The sequence below is a fragment of the Astyanax mexicanus genome, chromosome 14 (genome assembly GCF_023375975.1).
Source record: "Astyanax mexicanus isolate ESR-SI-001 chromosome 14, AstMex3_surface, whole genome shotgun sequence".
In the NCBI taxonomy this organism is placed as follows: Eukaryota; Metazoa; Chordata; class Actinopteri; order Characiformes; family Acestrorhamphidae; genus Astyanax; species Astyanax mexicanus.
The window spans coordinates 12995398-13013814 of NC_064421.1; the positions used below are offsets into that span (position 1 = coordinate 12995398).

The 18417-nt window shown below is 36.2% G+C and overlaps 2 protein-coding genes across 2 annotated transcripts; one reads left to right on the plus strand and one right to left on the minus strand.

Moving 5' to 3' along the window:
* The first annotated feature begins 400 nt into the window (after window positions 1-400).
* On the plus strand, window positions 401-3055 carry zgc:113142 (uncharacterized protein LOC503524 homolog). The gene is made up of 4 exons (XM_015607883.3): window positions 401-1204; window positions 1321-1473; window positions 2348-2481; window positions 2602-3055. The coding sequence occupies exons 1-4, from the start codon at window positions 811-813 to the stop codon at window positions 2971-2973; spliced, it is 1053 nt and encodes a 350-aa protein (XP_015463369.2). The 5' UTR covers window positions 401-810; the 3' UTR covers window positions 2974-3055.
* A 6587-nt stretch (window positions 3056-9642) lies between these two features.
* On the minus strand, window positions 9643-18320 carry ccr6b (chemokine (C-C motif) receptor 6b). Its single transcript, XM_007257324.3, has 2 exons — window positions 18085-18320; window positions 9643-11672 (listed from the first exon to the last, which is right to left on the minus strand). Exon 2 carries the CDS (start codon window positions 11657-11659, stop codon window positions 10565-10567), a length of 1095 nt encoding a protein of 364 aa, XP_007257386.2. The 5' UTR covers window positions 11660-11672; window positions 18085-18320; the 3' UTR covers window positions 9643-10564.
* Between the last annotated feature and the right edge of the window lie 97 nt (window positions 18321-18417).

Genomic DNA, 18417 nt, shown 5'->3' on the forward strand with positions numbered 1-18417 from the left:
ATACTGTAGAAAAATGGCAATATGTAGGTAGGTTTTCTATTTATTTTTTTTATTCAAATTTTCTTGCTAAGTGGATGGATATTATTAGCATTTTATCTCCATGCACCCCTATTCATTGAGGAAATAATATATTTGTGTGTCTATAAAATATTTTCTGGATAAACGTAACAACTGTTGGTCTCTTGCTTAATTAAAACTCACACTGGTTTCGCTGCTTGAGAGAAGTCTCATCCTCTTACCAAATTAAGTCTTGGTTCTGATTGGTTCTGCCGATAATTTTACTTCATGTTGTCCCGCCCCCAGCTACAATAAAGATTCAGATTGGTTAATTTTCTCTGCAAAAAGATTTTAATCTATGGGGCTCCGCCCTTTTAGTTTAATTAATGGCTGAACTCAAGTAAATAGTCTTGGTTGACTATGCTTCCCAGCTTGCCCTAAACAATATTTTTATAAAACTGGATATGTTTTGTTGTTCTCAGTGGTTTATTCTGTGCTTGAATGGGAGGTGCAATTCAAGTAGCAGGGTGAATGTAACTATACTGCCTGAATCTGATTCTGAGAAATTGGTATTTTATGGTATAAATCGAGTTGCCAGCACCGTTGGTTAGATAATAAAGTTCATCTTCGGTGACCACCCTCTGTGACTGTGGCCAAAACATTTCCTTGTATTTCTTCTCCCCCTCTCAGATGTGCTTTCAGAGACCATGTGCTAGCTATAAAAAGGGCTTGGCAGTCACTAGTGAACAGAATTCAGTAGTCTAGCACTCTAGGATCTCTGAGTGAAACCTGCTGCTGCTACCAGTAAAAACAATGTGGTCTAAAGTAGCTAGCGTTTTGATCCTGATCCTGATAGTCTGTATCTCCATGTACTTTGGTGGCCATGGTCTCACATATTCTTTTTTCACCCTGATCCTCTTGATGCTCGGCCAGGCACCGACTCAGAGATGCATGTTCTTATCTAAGAAGTATGAAAGGGCAGTATTGGTAACAGGCTGTGACAGTGGGTTTGGCTATCGGCTTGCTAAGACCCTGGACAGCATGGGTTTCGTTGTGTTTGCAGGGTGTTTGAGCTCTAATGGTCAAGGAGCTCAAACTCTGCTCAAAGAAGGATCTCGGCATTTAAAACTAATCCAGCTGGACGTGACCAGAGATGAGGACGTGAGGCTGGCTAAGGCCTTTGTGGAAGCAAACCTGCCTGAGAAAGGTACCAAATATCCCCAGATTTATTAACTTAAGTTTTATTGCTTTATTTGTTCCATCTACTTGTTGAAATGTGTTTTTGGAATTTCTGAGGCTTTAACTTTTTTGTACCTTTTCCAGGCCTGTGGGCAGTGGTAAATAATGCTGGTATCAGTGACTGGGGAGAGACTGAGTGGAATTCCATTGAAGACTACCAGAAAATGGTGGATATCAACTTATTTGGCTCAATTCGGACTTCAATTGCTTTTCTGCCTCTTGTTCGGGCATCTAAAGGTGAGTTTGATTAACTTCAACATTTTTTGAGGATGTGGTTGTTGACAGTGTTTAGAAAGATTCAAGATTCAAAGAGTTCATTGTCATGTACAAAGTAAGAAACAGGTTCCCTCACAACAATTAAATAAATGTAGAAAGAGTACAATAAAGCAAAAAATAAACTAAATGAATATAAATATTAAATTGCTGTTAAATTTACATCCAGGATGGAAATATGTACATGATAACAGTAAGGTGTTACAGATATTATTTAAAGTAAGTACATGATTATCTACAGCTGTGAAATATGAAAAAGTGTAAACATTTCAGTAGTGCAATTATAACATTTTTGCAATAAATTGAGCATGTGCCTCTGAGAAATGTGAACATGTAGAGAGTAAGGTGCAGGTTATGTCTGATATAGGTTCAAGTGTCTGGTAGCAGTGGGGAAGAAAAACCTTGTAGGCCATCCCAAATTTACTACCTTTTTACAGAAGCACCCACTTTATAAAAAAAGGAAAAAGTATGTATAATAATTATAATGGTTGTAAATCTGTACACCCCAAAATATTGTTTTATTGATTTTGTAAGTGATTGACAATTCACAGACACATATTGTAATGCACATTTTTTTCTATTGTTAAATGTATCCTTAACAATAAGGCATCAAAAAGCATGTACGTCTTGGCTGGGTTTGACATTAAATTGTCGAACACTAACAAAGTCTATAGCACATTTTATGTTCAAAAATTTGAATAATGCCATAAAAAATTATCAGTGAAAAATTTGCTTACTCACTTTTACTCATCAAACATTTGCATATGTAACTACATATTCTGTACAGTGATCTGCATCATTTGTTTTGATGTTTTATATCTGTTATTTTCACCTTCAGGGCGTATGGTTTTTGTTTCCAGTATTTTTGCCTTTTTTAATTGTCTGAGTATGGGAGCATACAGTGTGTCCAAAAGAGGTCTGGAGGCTTTTGCTGACTGCTTGAGGGTTGAGCTGTCCAACTTTGACGTAAAGGTAAACATCCTGCATCTCAAAGATAAAGAACTTGTTTCTGCGCATGCAGATCTGTTCTGCTGTTTTTAATCTTCGTACTGGTTTTGATCGACTGCTACATCTCTCTATATATATTTTCAGGTCAGCATCATTCAACCAGGGAACTTTGGCCCAGCCACAAACATCAGAAGTAAGAAAACGACCCAGGAAATCTGGGATAAACTGGATGATGAGCGTAAAGTGACTTTCAGCAGAAGCTACATTGAGTTTGCAAATGAATATTTCCAGTCATTATGCAGTGCAGGCTTTAAAGACAGCCGCATGGTTATTGATGCCATGGTGCACGCTCTGAATGCCGCCCAGCCAAAATCACACTACTTGCTCGTCTCCACTGTGGAGTGGGTCTTTTTCCTAGTATTTCCTCTTTTGCCCACATTCCTCAAAGATGCAATATTTACTTACACCCCGATTTACCATAAACGCAGAGAGATACTTTCACAACAGAAACAGTAGGTGTTTATCTATTGCATTAAAGGCAATAGAGCTACTGCCACTGCAAATAAAAATAAAGAACCAAATGGATGCTTTAAAAGTGCTTTGAATGTTTGGAAAACCATTTGTAGATGTAACGCTGTGTGAAGGACAGGACGAGGAGAGCGGACGCTAATGCAAGTAACATTTATTATAGAACAGAAAACAAAACATAAACCAAACAGAAACTCAGAGACCGGGAGACTAAATAACAGACGGGATATACACAGCCATATAGTGACAGACGTACAAACGCACAAGAACCGACAAACTAACACTAATGACAGAGACGCTTAAATACACACACAAGGCGGGAAAGAGAACAGGTAACACCTGGGGACTGACTAATAAGGGGCGGAGCTACACATGGACACAGGTGAGTGGAAAAACACCAGGGAAGAAACACAGAGAAGCCGGGACACGTGAGAATAACAGACATGAGAATAGACAGAAAACAGGCAAAAGATGTGACAGTAGATGGATTTATGTAGCTTTAAAAAAAATCAAATCAAAAGTAAAGTTTGTATATTTTGTGTGTCTGATTGGACTTTTTAACTTAAAATTTAGAAACTGGTGGTGGGTCTGGTTTTGTGTGTCTAAAATGCATTGCCAGGCAGCATGGGCAAGATGGGTTCTGAGTAAACAGACTTTCCCTTTTAGGAATTTGGTACTAGTCCAATTTAAGCTCTGGTCATATGCAAAAGATTGGACATTCTGGTAAAATGACATTTGACTCTCAAATTACGTTATGTTTGATTTTCTATATAAAGAAGACTGCATAATCTACATGCTTTAAAGTAAAGATGCTGCTTTGGGTGCAATTTTTTTCTCCTAATAAACAAAATCATAATTTAAAAACAGCTTTTTGTTTTTACTTGTTATTTACTTATTAAAGTGTGTTTGATTATCTGAAAACTGTTAGTATGGTAACAAGGCAAAAACAAAATAAATCTGTTAGAGAGCAGATACTTTTTCCCGGCACTGTATCTGTGTGTGTGTGTGTGTATATGGGGAAGCTCTGTGTTTGTATTTTTGCTTTCTGTGTGAAACAAATGGCAGCTAAAGGTCAAACTACAGAAGGAAATCTTATCAGCAGCCCCAGATTTAAACAATAGTGTCCTCTTTGCTAAATAGATACTTCTCCTTATTTAACAGTTGAGGCCTGGCTGGCTGTGTGGTGTAGACTGGCAGGAGCAATCCTGTCATGTGTTGTACCACTAACTGTAATATTTCCCATAAGTAATTTCAGTTTTAGCCCATAAATATGTCATTTTATCATTAAATCCCAGCAGAACAGTCGGAGCATCTGCTACAGTCAGTGTGTTTTGTGCATTTGCTGCAAGTCTTAATAGTTAAGGATCAGGATCAGTATAACGTGCCTTGTGTGTCACAGCATAGTTGTTTAATATTCATACAAACACTGTGTAACGACACATTTTAATATATAGGAATGTTAATCTTCACTTTAAAGTAGTTTTTGTACATTTTATACAGTTTTCCTTCATTTTTTTCCATCTCCACAAGGCTGCCTGATTAATTGAATTATTTTAAATGGTTAAATAATACAATTAAACATGTTATATGTATATTCCTGTCCACTCTGCTACTTGGGAAAACTATCCCATTTTAAGAAAGTAACTTTTGATGTCAGTGACATTACAACCTTAATACCTTTTTTTTGTTTTAAGTGACTGAAAACACTAATAACTGAATGTTTGACTTAATATTTCTCATATTGGCTCAATATGTAGCTGAGGTAAAGCTTAACCCTTGTATGGTGTTCATATTTTTGTTACTCAGACAGTGTTCATGGGTGTGGTGGACCTGCTGCATTTTAATGTTTTAAATTCTGCAAAATTATGGAATAGGTCCATCTTCGTTCCATTTTTCTCTAAAAACAGGCCTTCCCTCTAAATAAGTGCAATTCAGAATAATGTTTTGGATGGAATCTGGGATAAAAAGCTCAAAAAAAAAAGACTTGATGTCCTGTACCGGAGAAACTGCCATCTGCCAACCCTAGTCGCATTCTTATCACATTGGGCAGCTATGCATGGTGGCTCATTTTTTGGGCAAAAGATCATTTAATTTCTGACAGGTATCCATTGAATTCTACAACAATATTACAACCTTGTACAGGAACAACAGGGGCAGAAACAAAACACACACAAACTACACACCCAGACAGGAGGAGAACAGAGTACACACCTTTATTAGCCCCAGCTCCAGTAGACCCGAACATCCTGTATGTAATATAAATGTGTAGGGGGTGTACAGTGTGTGTTCATCAAAATTGTGTTCTGATATATGTTCTTCACAGAAAATGACCCAAAGCCAATAAGTTTGAGTTAGAAATAATATTTAATTGTATAATTTTTCCTTTGATAAAAAATGTAAATGGGTCCCACAGACCCGAACACCACACAAGGTTTAAGCTGTCCAAAATATTGAGGTAATTAACATAATTTTAGAAAATCAAAATGTGTCTTTGAAACAGAACAAGGTCAACTCTAGATCAATCTCATTTTCATCAAATGTCCATTTTCACTAAAATTGTCCACTGTTGTCCAGCTTGCTATGACAGTGTAGACAAAGGCATGCAGGTGAAAATATAAAGTGATTAAGCTGGGAAAAAATATGATTTCTGCTACATATGTTATCTGAATAGAATCTTATTTTTTAAGGGCCAACAATCACAGGATTCTGGCAGTGACCTTTAAGCTTCTTATGATGTTTACAAAACTGCCAAATACAAACATTTGATTTCACCCAAATGCTTACGCATTTACATAGTACAGGCAAATATATCCAAATATATATATCACTTAATCTAGCTCACTAGCTCGTGGCAAGCAGCATTTCCCTGTTCTAGAAGCGTAATATATAGAAAAAACAGCTGTTGCAGAACAGATAGCATAAAATCTTGGAGACAAAATGAGGTTGTTTTTTTTGTGTGCTATGCAGAAAAATGCTAGTTCACAGATATAGAGCGCTGATACACACAAGTAGCTCAGAGATAACAAAGAAAGCCGCAGATAGTTATCTCTTTAGCTTCATTTACAGCCTTTCTGGTAATACTCATCAGCTATCTTTCCCAGCCATAGACCCAAAATGATCTATAAAGGTCACATTTCTATCTCTAAATCCATCTTCTGTTTATAATTTAGTATTTTTTGAAGTATGTGAGTAACAACTTTAGCTGACTTTCTCTGTAAGAGCTTGTGTTAAAATAGTACTGGATGTTTTTTAAATTATTTTTATATCGTAATGTATTCTACTTGCTGTAACAAAAAAGTGTCATTGCATGTATCCAACCAGCTTAGAGTGAATCTATAAAGTAAATACAAAGATAAACATATTTATCCACTATTAAAACAAAAAATAATTCAGAGTGGTTTAAGTGAAATGCCTAATTTTAGAGAATTGGAGCGTAGTTTTAATATAGTTTTGAGACTCAGATTATTATAATATAAAACATCCACCCTATTTTATTTTATTTCTCTTCAGGGTTGAGAGGTACATTCAGAATGTTGTTTTTTATTTGTCCCTACTATACTATTATTACATTTACATATAAAATTATTGTAATCTTATATTGTAATATTGTATTGTGATTACCTGAATATTTTACAAAAAATTATCTATCTAATTATACAACAAGGAAAATGTCATGTTTGTTTTCTTTGCGTTAGAACTTGTATTGCGACAGCAGATTAGTCTGATTAAGTGTCACAATAATTGTGACAGTATATTCCACCTCATTGGGGCTTTTATTACCCAGTTGAAAGAATTGTGTTAATGTTTAAAATTGAATGCCTTCAACCAATGATACATCTCTCTTTGGAAGGTGGTGATATTAGGTGGTGAGTTATATTATGTCCTACATCACTCATATATTTTTGTGTTGTGTTGGAAAACTAGTTAACTATGCTGTAAAAAAAGGTTAAAGAGCCAGTTGGAGGTTTGGGTTAGAAGACCTCACTAGCCACTTTTAGATCAGTGTCCTCAATGGTAGGGTTTTTTTAATATATATTTTAAAAAACAAAATACACAAAAATGGGCAGGATTATATTCTAATTGATTAAATCCTGCCAGTTTTTTTTTAGATATTTTTGAATAACCCTACTGTTACACAATTAACATCTATTAAATTTAAAAACAGCCAACACTGTTTTAGCACAAGCTCTTACAGAGAGTGTTAGCTAAAGGTTTACTTAAATACCTTTACCAATGTGCAATAGCAATGTGACCTTTATAGATCATTTGGGTTTGTGGCTGGAAAAAAAAATATTTTTTTGTTTTTAAGTAATCGCCCAGCCCTATATTAAATGGTTGTTTTGGATAGTGGATAAAATGCTAGAATTTATGACGTGTAGATGTTGCAACTTCTAGCTATACCACTTTAAATAAGTAAGTTTTTACCTGTTCCATTTAAATTTTATATATTTTATATATATAATATATATATATACATATATATTCATGCTTGTTTAGTAAACAGTTTAAATTAAATAGGATAGGTGTGTGTTTTATGTTTGTCAGTTATTTATTCCACATCATGTGTTTGGTGTTTGTTGTAGGCAACTGATTAACTGTGTGTAAAACCGGTCATGAATACAAATGCTGATTGTGGAGCCAGATGTAAAGCATGAGGTTAATGCAAATACTGCATGAGGAGGATCAGCTGCTTTTTCATTACCTTGTGTTTTTTAAACAAGTTGTTTACGGAACACATTGCTGAAACTCAAACATGATTTTAATAAATACTCTGGAATCAACTGACAGGAGTTTTGCTGGCAGTTTTATTTTTAAAAATAGATGTACATTCTGAAGTATGCAAACTAAGAGAGATTATGGTGCAGCAAAAATGCAGCTACTATAAGAACTATATGCTTAGAAGTGTATACATGTGCACAAAGCAAAAATGTGTCTGGCCTTCTTTATTGATACATATTATCACAAATCGTCACACACAAAAAAATCCAAATAAAATCCTTTTTTGATTCAATCCTGACTGGGTGCATTCTCTCCTCAAAAAAAAAAGTCCTTTAATAGGGAGGGTTTTTTTTTCCAGTACACAGCCAGAGTTGCAGTAAGTGTGTTAAAACAGTGAATCCAATAAAATGTGCAGGACAGGGTGCCTCCAGAACCGGGATGGATGAATGCTGAATTGTATTCGTGTGCAGATCTGGCAATGCTTTTCTTTGGAGATGATTCAAGCTCTGTGTGTCTGTGTTAGTCATTTCAGCTGCATTAGTTACTAATATTATTAAACATGCAGACTGTTTTTCTCCTTCATTTAGATGTACAGTATTAAAAATTACAAAAAAAAAATAGATATACACTACTACAAAATACAAAATAATACAATGTAATATATTAAAAAGCATGGAAAAATATATACACAGATAATTATTTGAAACATCTTTAAAAATCTTTTTGCTTCAGTATGAACTTACTCTGGCTATATAGATCATTCTAGAATTGTGGTACCGTATTTTTCGGACTATAAGGCGCACTTAAAAACTTTTAATTTTCACAAAAATTGACAGTGCGTCTTATAATACGGTGCGCCTTTTGTATGGATTTTACTCGTCAGGTTGTAAGGAGCAGTAAACACACACTCCGTGCAGCGTTATAGAGAGTTTCAGTGCTATACAGAGTCCAGAGCCGTGCAGCTCCGAGGCTGAGCAGCAATAGCATTAGCTAGATGCTAACCGCTAAGCTAGCTAGCTTATTCACTGAGATCAGTATTATCTAAATTTTACTCGTCAGGTTGTAAGGAGCAGTAAACACACACTCCGTGCAGCGTTATACAGAGTTTCAGTGCTATACAGAGTCCAGAGCCGTGCAGCTCCGAGGCTGGAGCAGCAAATAGCATTAGCTAGCTTATTCACTGTTCAGAGATCAGTATTATCTAAATTTTACCCGTCAGGTGTAAGGAGCAGTAAACACACACTCCGTGCAGAGCAACAATAGCATTAGCTAGATGCTAACCGCTTAGCTAGCTAGCTTTTTCACTGTTCAGACATCAGTATTTTCTAAATTTAGCACTTTTAATACTGCTGGAGCAGTATTATTAGAGTTAGATGCTAATCGCTAAGCGTTCACCGTTCAGAGGTGAGTTATCGGCCTGTAAGTCTGTGCTGCTTTGCCTGGCTAGCATTAGCTAGATGCTAAGCGCTAACTCTCTCAGAGGTGAGTTTTATCAGCCTGTAATCTGCTTGTTTACAGTGTTAAAACAAGCTACGGGGGACGAATCGCTAGCTAATATCTCACTGTCTTACCAGAACACGCAGGATTACTCAGTGTAACGCTGTCGTTTAAGTTTGGGTTAACTTTACTAGTTTAGGTGACTAGCTAGCGTGCTAGCGGATAGCTATGCTAACGCTGGTGCAGCAAGCCTTAGTGGACATCTGGAAATCTAAGCTTACTGTAAATAAACTGAAGCACGTTACTCACCCAAATAAACAGTTTTCAGGAGAGGAATCTGTGTAGATTAATATCCAGCACTCGTTTGACTTTGAAAGAGCTAGATTTATATATACTGAGACGCTCCACCGGCAAGCGACCACCCCCGGTGGGGGAAGGGAAACATGGCCCCACCCCTGTTCACTTTGATATAGGCACCCTTTCTAGTGTCACTTAACGCGCCTTATAATGCGATGCGCCCTATGTATGGAAAAATAGCAGAAAATAGGCGTTCTTTGATAGTGTGTCTTATAATACGGTGCGCCTTATAGTCCGAAAAATACGGTACATTTCACATTTCCTACATAAACCTATTGTTTTCTTAACATAAATTTAGAATAATGATATGATATATAGTAACGTTACATTAATTTACAGCTATTACTGAAATTTGATGTCTATATTAGGCACCATTTAATCTCCATATTGCAATCTAGGTTTGACTGTCTTTACCTCCTGATTTATATGTTCAACTTGAATTGTATGTGAAATAATATGAACTGAATAGAATATCTCTTTTTAGAATATGTATTTTTAGTTTATTTTTATGTAACTTTGTTTTATGTCTGTCCCAGTGTTCTGCTGATCTCTGTAGTTTATAACCTCTGATATAAAACTCTGTAAACTCTTCTAAAAAAAAAAGAGGACCCACACTCAGTGATGTCACCTTCTCAGGCAAAAATAACTTCTAATCTCTGTATTTTGTTTTAAATATTGAGGATACACCAAAGTGTATTAATAACTGATATCTGTGATATTAAATGAATCTTCCATTAACATTTTAATAATGTGTGAATTCATTAGAGGTAAGGATTTGGTGCAAAATATCAGCTCTGTTATTTGTACCCCTTTTAATGGTTTTGAATGGTTTAAATGGTTTGACGATAACAGAGTTGACTGATAAGTCAAATCTTCCCACACTTGAAACCCACAATTCTAGAAGGGACCATATACAGTGCTTAATCTATCGCTGAAGAATTCCAATACAAACCAATACCTCAGAACCACCTTTGTTGTCAAATCCCAACTAAAAGTGTTTGCTGCTGTACATGATGTCATGGTTCCTAAGAATGAGCTCATCACATGCACTGTTTTGTATCATGTGTTACATTGAAAATGAGGATGGATTCTCGTGATCGACTTCAAAGCTGGACTTGTGTGCCGGAATGTAGAGTTCTGACGTCTGCTGGGAGTAGCGTCCCGAGGTGAAGTATCTCTTCCCCAAGCACCACAGGTCTTCCATAATCTTGCAGAAGTGATTCCTGAACTTCACACCAATAAAGGCGTAGAGGATGGGATTAATGCAGCAGTGGAGGTAGGCCACAATCTTGGTTACATTCAAAGCAAACAGAATATTCTGCTCTTCTTTGCAGGGTCTCGGTGCAAAGAGGTTTTTGGTGTGGACCAGGAGCAGGACGTTGTACGGGAGGTGGCAGAGAATGAAGACGATGACCACTGCCAGAACCACGCGGACTGCCTTGTGCCTCTGGTAGTTCTGTGCTCTGAGCAGAGTTAGCAGGATGCTGATGTAACAGAAGCCCATCACAAGCAATGGCACGAAGAAGCCCACACTGACCTGAGTGCTGGGCAGCAGAATCTTCATCACCTTGGCGGTTTCAGTCGTATTATACTTGAAGAAACATACAGTTTCTTCTGTCTCACCGTTCAGATTTTCCAGTTCGATTACCTTGTAGTAGATGAGCGTCGGAATGGACAATGAAATGGCAAGCAGCCAAATGATTGAGCAGATGAGCCGGCTGTATATCTGAGCTTTTTTGCGAATTCCAAAGGAATTCCTGGCTTTAACAATGGCCACATAGCGGTCTCCACTGATGCAGGCCAGCAGGAGCATGCTGCTGTACAGGTTGATGCTGTAGGTTCCTGATAAAAGCTTACATGCCCAGGTGCCCATGCTCCAGCTGTAATTCTCATTATATATGATCAACGGCAGAGCAAGGACAAACAGTAGATCCGCCAAGGCCACGTTGACCAGGAAGATATCCGTCATGTTCTTGGCCTTTCTGTAGAATGCGTACGTAGCAAGGACCAAAATATTGCCCAAGAGTCCTAGTGCAAAGATGAAAGAGTAGAGGCAGGTTTGGATTGTCAGTAGTTTTTCATGGTTACTTTTCATATTGCACATTCCATCGTCCTCAGAGTAATCATACATTTCTGTTCGAGATTCCTCCTCGCTATCCATCTCTGTAAAGATCCTGTGAAGAAAGAAAAATCAAAAAATGTGAATGAGAATATTTTATGTCACAATAAAACAGATGCTTCTTTGTTACACTACTGTTACAAAGACGTCTCCATCTTCTCCGTCATGAACACCACTGATGGTGTGAAATATTGAAATATGGGCATGATTCCACTGTGATAATTTCTGGATTAAGTGGAACTGGCTTGATTTTCACTTACTAGACATGAACGAAAAGGGAATTATTCACAGCTCAACAACTTCTGGTCATTTCTAGGAAGAATACACAACACTGAGATTTTCCTCAGAATCTCATGGCAGTTTGGATTGTTTTGGAACCATTTTCAGGTGACTGTTAACCAAATTCATCGTAGTATTAACATTAGAATGACTGTGTTTTTGCTTTAGTATGAATACTCCATGACTATATGGATCATTCTAGAATCTGCGGTACATTTCAGGTTTCCAACATAAACTTTTAACGTATTTAATAGAAATCGATCAAAATGATACAATATAAAGTGCATTAATTTCCAACTATTTATGAAGCTTGAGGTATATTTTAGGCACAATTTAAACTCCATATAGTAACTAATGTTTGAGTGTCTTTACATCCTGATTTTCTACATTCAACTTGAATTTTATGTGAAATATTTAAAATAACATTAAAATACTCTATTAACAGTTGTAAAATCAACTGCATATACTATCTTTATCTGTCTCAGTGTCCTGCTCATCTGTGTTGTTTATTACCGCTGATATGAACCTGCATAAACTCTGTAAACTGGGCATGAACGAAAAGGGAATTATTCACAGCTCAACAACTTCTGATTATTTCTAGGAAGAATACGCAACTCAGAGCTTTTCCTCAGAATGACATGGCAGTTTGGATTGTTTTGAAACCATTTTCTGGTGACTGTTATCCAAATTCATCGTAGTATTAACATTAGAATTACTGATGAAAGCTACATTTAAGAGGCCTTCGTGTTATTGCTAAAACCTAAAATTACTCAACAGTAGATTCTAATAATGTAAAAAAAAAAAAAAAAAAAACATTTCCTGGAAAGAAATGATGATACAAGGCTTTGCTTGATGGCACCAATCAAGATACTTTGGTCTTATCTGGCTCTTATCTCTCAAAAGTGAAGCCACCAACAGGTCTAGCACCTCTGCTGGCTAGTTGTAGTATAATGTGTAGCTTATGTGAAACACATCCCCATGTGTTTTAGATACAAAACAGCCCGACTCATTTTATCATCTAAACTGTCTTTCCTTTGGTTCGTTTGCAAATACTTTAAAAATAATAATGTCCTAATATATGTCATTTTTTGCTATGTATTATGTTATATTTCTACTATCAAAAGGAGGCGGGGTTACACTTAGGAATTGAAAGAAACTGCGATAAATGCTGTAGACAAAGTTCTAGTTAAGCTGTCCGGCAAATGGCCAGCCAGCTATAATTAGCGTAGTTAGCCTGTGCTTGGACAGTGCTCTCGCCTTAATTATTTTCTGATCTGAATTGAGTCCAAATATTTTTTTTTTTTTTTATAAATTCTGACATTCACTGCAGCTTGGTAATAAACTGGTTCGTAGTAGCTCTTTGATTTGTCTTAGCAGCAAGCAGAACTAACATGGTAAATATGGTTTAGTACTGTAAGTTGATGAAAATGTAAAATTTCATAATGAAATACAATAAAAGCACTTTCACTGTTAAAACATTACACTGAACGGACAAACTGAACACCCAGTAAAAAAAATACACTTTGCTTCTGGTACTTTAGGATGCACTGTAAACTCAATGAAGGCAGTCTGAGACACTTTGTCTGGGAGATTTCCAAGAAATTCTAAGATCAATAGCTAGCAGACTGTATACATGTGTACAGTAAGGACTGATCACTTTGTGTTCTGTTTAAAATCAAAACCCTCTATGGTCTATTATGGATGACACAGGAACTTCTAGGAATTTAAAACTGAATATATTTTAATATACTAATATGCTATGTACGTCCATGCATTCCAACAAAGCACATCTGTCAGAGGCATGACAGATACGTTTCAAAAGCCATCTTTGACTCTTTGTTTGCTTCAGGAACTGTTGATGCTATCAGAGATACTGCCACTAAAGTCCCAACTGCAGAAATGAAAAGACCTCTGTGTCCTCATTTCCTCATCAAAGCTATTCGGTGCGACACCATGCTTATCTTCACACTTATTCTAATATTATGTATCTGTGTTACACACAGCGCAGGCAGGGGTGAGAGTGGAGGTCAGTCAACAGCATGAACAAGATTACTGAGACTGCTGATAACCCAATTCAAATTTCAGTAATCTTATTAGTATTGCATCTGTGTATCGTAACTGTTATGCAAAAACAGCATATATAAAAAGGCAATACAAGATAAATAAAAAAAACTTTTCAGTTGTTAAGGAAAGTCAATGTACAAAGAATTTGTTGAAGCATTACCACGGTTTTAGTTATCAACACGATAAATGTTGACACCATATAAAGATTAAATTAACTGTAAAAAAATATCAATGTGGCTATTTTTCATAATCATAAAAAGTGTACAGTTTATCATGCATGTAATCAGTAAGAAGGCCTCCTATTGATCTCTGTCATTCTAATAAAATAAATGATGAATTATCCAGATTGAAAGGATTTCTTATGCATTTGGAAGTGTAAAATATTTTGTCTCTGAGATTACGGCTCCACTGCTCTACAGTGTCATACCCCTCTAGCTTGTCCATGCCTGGTATTAGACATGGTGCCAGTAGATTAATGTTTTTTATCTGCTCCAGAGAGTCCTATTTTATTGGCAGTTCTTCTCTACAGGGACTAGACAAGCTTTGTATGTGTGTCCATTTGCACATTTGTGTCAGTAATGGATGCAGTTTAAATTAGGACAATTACACAATTGTAGTCCTGTTATTTAGTCACAAGCCCTATCCAGATAGAATTCGTTTCTCAGTGGGTCCTGGGGTAATTTTCTCTTTTATGGGGGGGGTCCTCTGTGATTTTATTCCAGTTCGGAACGACCATGTATGTGTGAATTTTTCTCAGACATCCTTTGAGAAAATTACAGGCTGAATTACCTACTGTTTTTTGCTGAGCTCCGTGGTCGTAATATCATTTTTAGTCCCGTCCAGATCCACATCCCTGAGTTTCATCACCTGATGTTTGATAAAGTAGCTATTTGTCCACTGCCATTCACCGTAATTACACTTTGGATGTGCATTTCCACAGAGATCCACGTAAACACAACAGCGAGTGGAAATGGAGGAGCTACTGAAGGCGATGTCATGTGACCAAGAAAGCCAAAAAGCTCACTGGTCCTCCTGTTTTTTTCAATTGGACTTTTATCACTGAGTAGAAGCCCAAATAGGGCTACTGACTGTTTTTTGTAGATGTCTGTTCGAAGGCCATGACAGTCGTGTTTTGTAAAGTGTTAAAAGACACTGGCCAAGCCACCACTGAGTGATCAGTCAACTAGCTCCAGACACCCTGCAAACATCTAGCAGGTTTAATATCTAGACCAGCCAGCAACTGTGAATCAACAGCAGTGCCTACCCACAGCCAGTTAAATCACTTAGAGGGAAAACCACTTGTCCAACCAACATATTTATACATGTCCAGAGTGTTTATGGAGAGCCTGCTCACTTTTAGTTTGCACTATTTTATCAGTAAAATGACTGTTAAATGCTAGAGGCAGTTAAATGCTTCATGTGAATCCATATTGGATTCACCTATTTTCCACTCTAGAGATTCTCTGGCATGGCATCAACAATTTACTGTGTTTTCTTATGGACCACAGCCAGATTAGTCTGTGATTTCCCATGGTGAAAAAATGCAACTGAAAGACTCACAATTACAGCACAACCTGTCGTGTAGTGAATAGCACAACAACAACATAATGACTCAAATGGTTGTTTAGTGTGCACCAGAAACAATTAGAGACTGTTCCTGTCGTACTGTCACTGTGTATCTCAATTTTATGTTGATTCTATTTGTTTGCATTTAGTTCTATGAAGGCTATATAGACATTTATATAATCTGCTACATCACATATATTGTTTCATGTATGTGTGTGATGGTTCTGTACACTCAAAAAAAAGGAATTTGTATCTTAGCAAGATAAACTAGCATTGTCTTGTTGAAAGAACTTAATGGTCAGTACAACTAAATAAAATTACTATCAAGAACTTCAACCTAAAAACTGAAAAATGTTTGTTGAGCCAATGAAAAGGAGTTTTGAACCACCTTTTAGTAAAATACACAAGCTCTTTCATCAGTGTTTGGTTGTAAAACGCATACATATATTTGTATAATAGGTGTGTTCTTCCCCCTCATTTAACATTAGTGTGTTGTCTGTCGCCTGAAGCTACCTGCTCCAGGGTGTGCATTTGTATTTTATAGATTGGGTTGGGTTATAGGCTGTATGCACAAGTTACCTCTATTCTGTGAGGCTGAAGGTGAACATGTATCGGCCTGGTGCTATAGAATTATGCTGTCAGTATTCGCATAATTAAAAAAAATTAGAAAACATATTTTTTAAACTGTTTTCATCTTGTGATTAAGCCAATTACATACTAAATACATTGAGAATACCAATACCAAAGCTGATAAAAATGAAATAACCAGTTGATTAAATTAAAAGATTTTCATGTGAACATGCTATGTCTTTACAACCTACAACAAAGCAAAATGATGACTGATTATGACTGATGCTGCTGTAATAGCTTGATGTGTATGAAGTGTAAAGGCCATATCTGTCCTACTGTGTAGGAGTGTGACTGTGTTCCAGTGCAGTTATTTGTAGATGGTACTCAGAAGTTTGAGTTTGATCATGAGTGGTACATCATTAACATTTTTTAAAATCACTGCTACAGTTCAACAAGCCACTGATACACTGATAGATAGTTCAACAAAGCCAAAATACCAAAATACTTGATACATAAATTTGCTAACATTGTTAATCATTACAACATTTGTTAACTTGTCTTAATTCATTATTATTTACAACATTACAATTTAGTCATGTTTAATAATGTAAATTAAGTGTAAGTGTAAATCAATAATTAGTTGAGACACTGTATGTAACAATTTAACAATGTTAATCAGAGTTGTGCTGTTACAGTATATAAGACTCGTCTTGTAATGAGTTACCCATATATCAGTGATTTCTCAATTTTGGGATAAAACAGTTATTTTCTGTGCTATTGTACATTATTTTATTTTAAGTACTTTTATAAATGTAGAAATAACCAAAAAAATGCCCCCAAAGTGGAGAATTGGTTGATATGTGGTTAATCATTAGAAGAGCGTACTGGAAATTAGAGCTGATTTTTAATTGTTTAAACTGCTGGTGTCAATTTGACCCCTAAGATAGAAGCTGTTAGTAAATTTACTAAATACTAATAAAAGAGGGTTTTAAGTGGGTAAGTTTTCATGTGCCACTTTTATGTTGGTAACAATGATTCTGCACTTCTTACTTCCCTTCTCCTCATTCACTGACCGCAGTTCCACTTCATTATGAGCATTTGCTGACTATTACATCTCTATTTCTCTGTCTGAATGTAACAGCTGATCATATTACAAGCAGAAACAACATTTATTCACCTTATTATTATTTTGATGTTTATCTTTATTTTACCATAGAATCTTATTGAGATCAGAAAAGCATCTATACAGGCTCAGAAAACATCAACATACAACATGTACAACATCAGTACAACATAAATGACTAGTAAAGAGCCTCTCAGAGAAAACAACTACAAGTTTCATTCAGCACATTCTTTATGATGCACTTCAATTCTCCAGTAGACATAAGTGTATCCTTTTTAAATCTTTATGCAGATGATTCAATGTTTAAAGCTCATAATGAGAAAGTGGATGACACTTTATAGTAGGGGTACATTGATTTACAGTGCCTTTAACAGAATTTCTCAGCTAATTATTAATCATACTCTTTTTTTGTGACCCTTATTTGTACCGTTAATGTAAAAAATGCATTTTCCCTAGATTTCACAGGATCCTGGGTGCATTTAAAAGCAACCACCTGCAAGATTGTAACTTGCTAAAACAGAGAAGAGTTTGATGATGAGTTGGAAGTTATGCATGTATCACCCTATTGATAAAAGAAGTTATACCACTGGTGTAGTCAATGGGTGATTAGTGATGTTCAACTAATTATTAATGATAATAATTGCAGTGGTTAACATGAAACTTTGCATTTTCTGTTAAACATATAAATGCAAAGTCTACTAAGTTAAGCATACAGTGACTTGGTTTCATATACCATGTATCTGTATGTTTAATTGTAAGTTTGTAAGTGTAAAAACTCAATTTCTCAATTCATCAAATCAAGTTTCCTACATACACAGCTATAATATATAAGAATATAAGAATAATGATAATTAGGGTACTGTACCTGAACTTGGCTGTTCTGTTTTTTCTTTTCTTTGAAAAAGGTGAGAAACGGGGCACTGCTCTCGTTCTAGCTGCTTCAGATCACCTGTGGACTATGACTGTGCTGCGAGATCCTCCTGTACTGAGGTGATGAGGTACTCCTACCCTCTGCTCTCTGCATCAGGAAAAATAGTGCTGACAGCTTGCCATTGGCATTTTTCCTCCGCTTCTGTCGAGGCTTGTTGTCCTTTCAGTAACGTCCTTGATCTGTATACATACATCTGCAGTTAGCTGTGACTGCCCACTATGCTCCCACCTGTATAAGAGGCAGTTTTCCAGAGCCTCTGATGACTGA

Coding starts and splice junctions, on each gene's coding strand:
- zgc:113142 (XM_015607883.3), top strand. CDS start 811: ATGTGGTCTAAAGTAGCTAGCGTTTTGATCCTGATCCTGATAGTCTGT. Junction 1,205..1,320: donor AGCAAACCTGCCTGAGAAAG/GTACCAAATATC, acceptor TACCTTTTCCAG/GCCTGTGGGCAGTGGTAAAT. Junction 2,482..2,601: donor TGTCCAACTTTGACGTAAAG/GTAAACATCCTG, acceptor ATATATTTTCAG/GTCAGCATCATTCAACCAGG.
- ccr6b (XM_007257324.3), bottom strand. CDS start 11,659: ATGGATAGCGAGGAGGAATCTCGAACAGAAATGTATGATTACTCTGAG.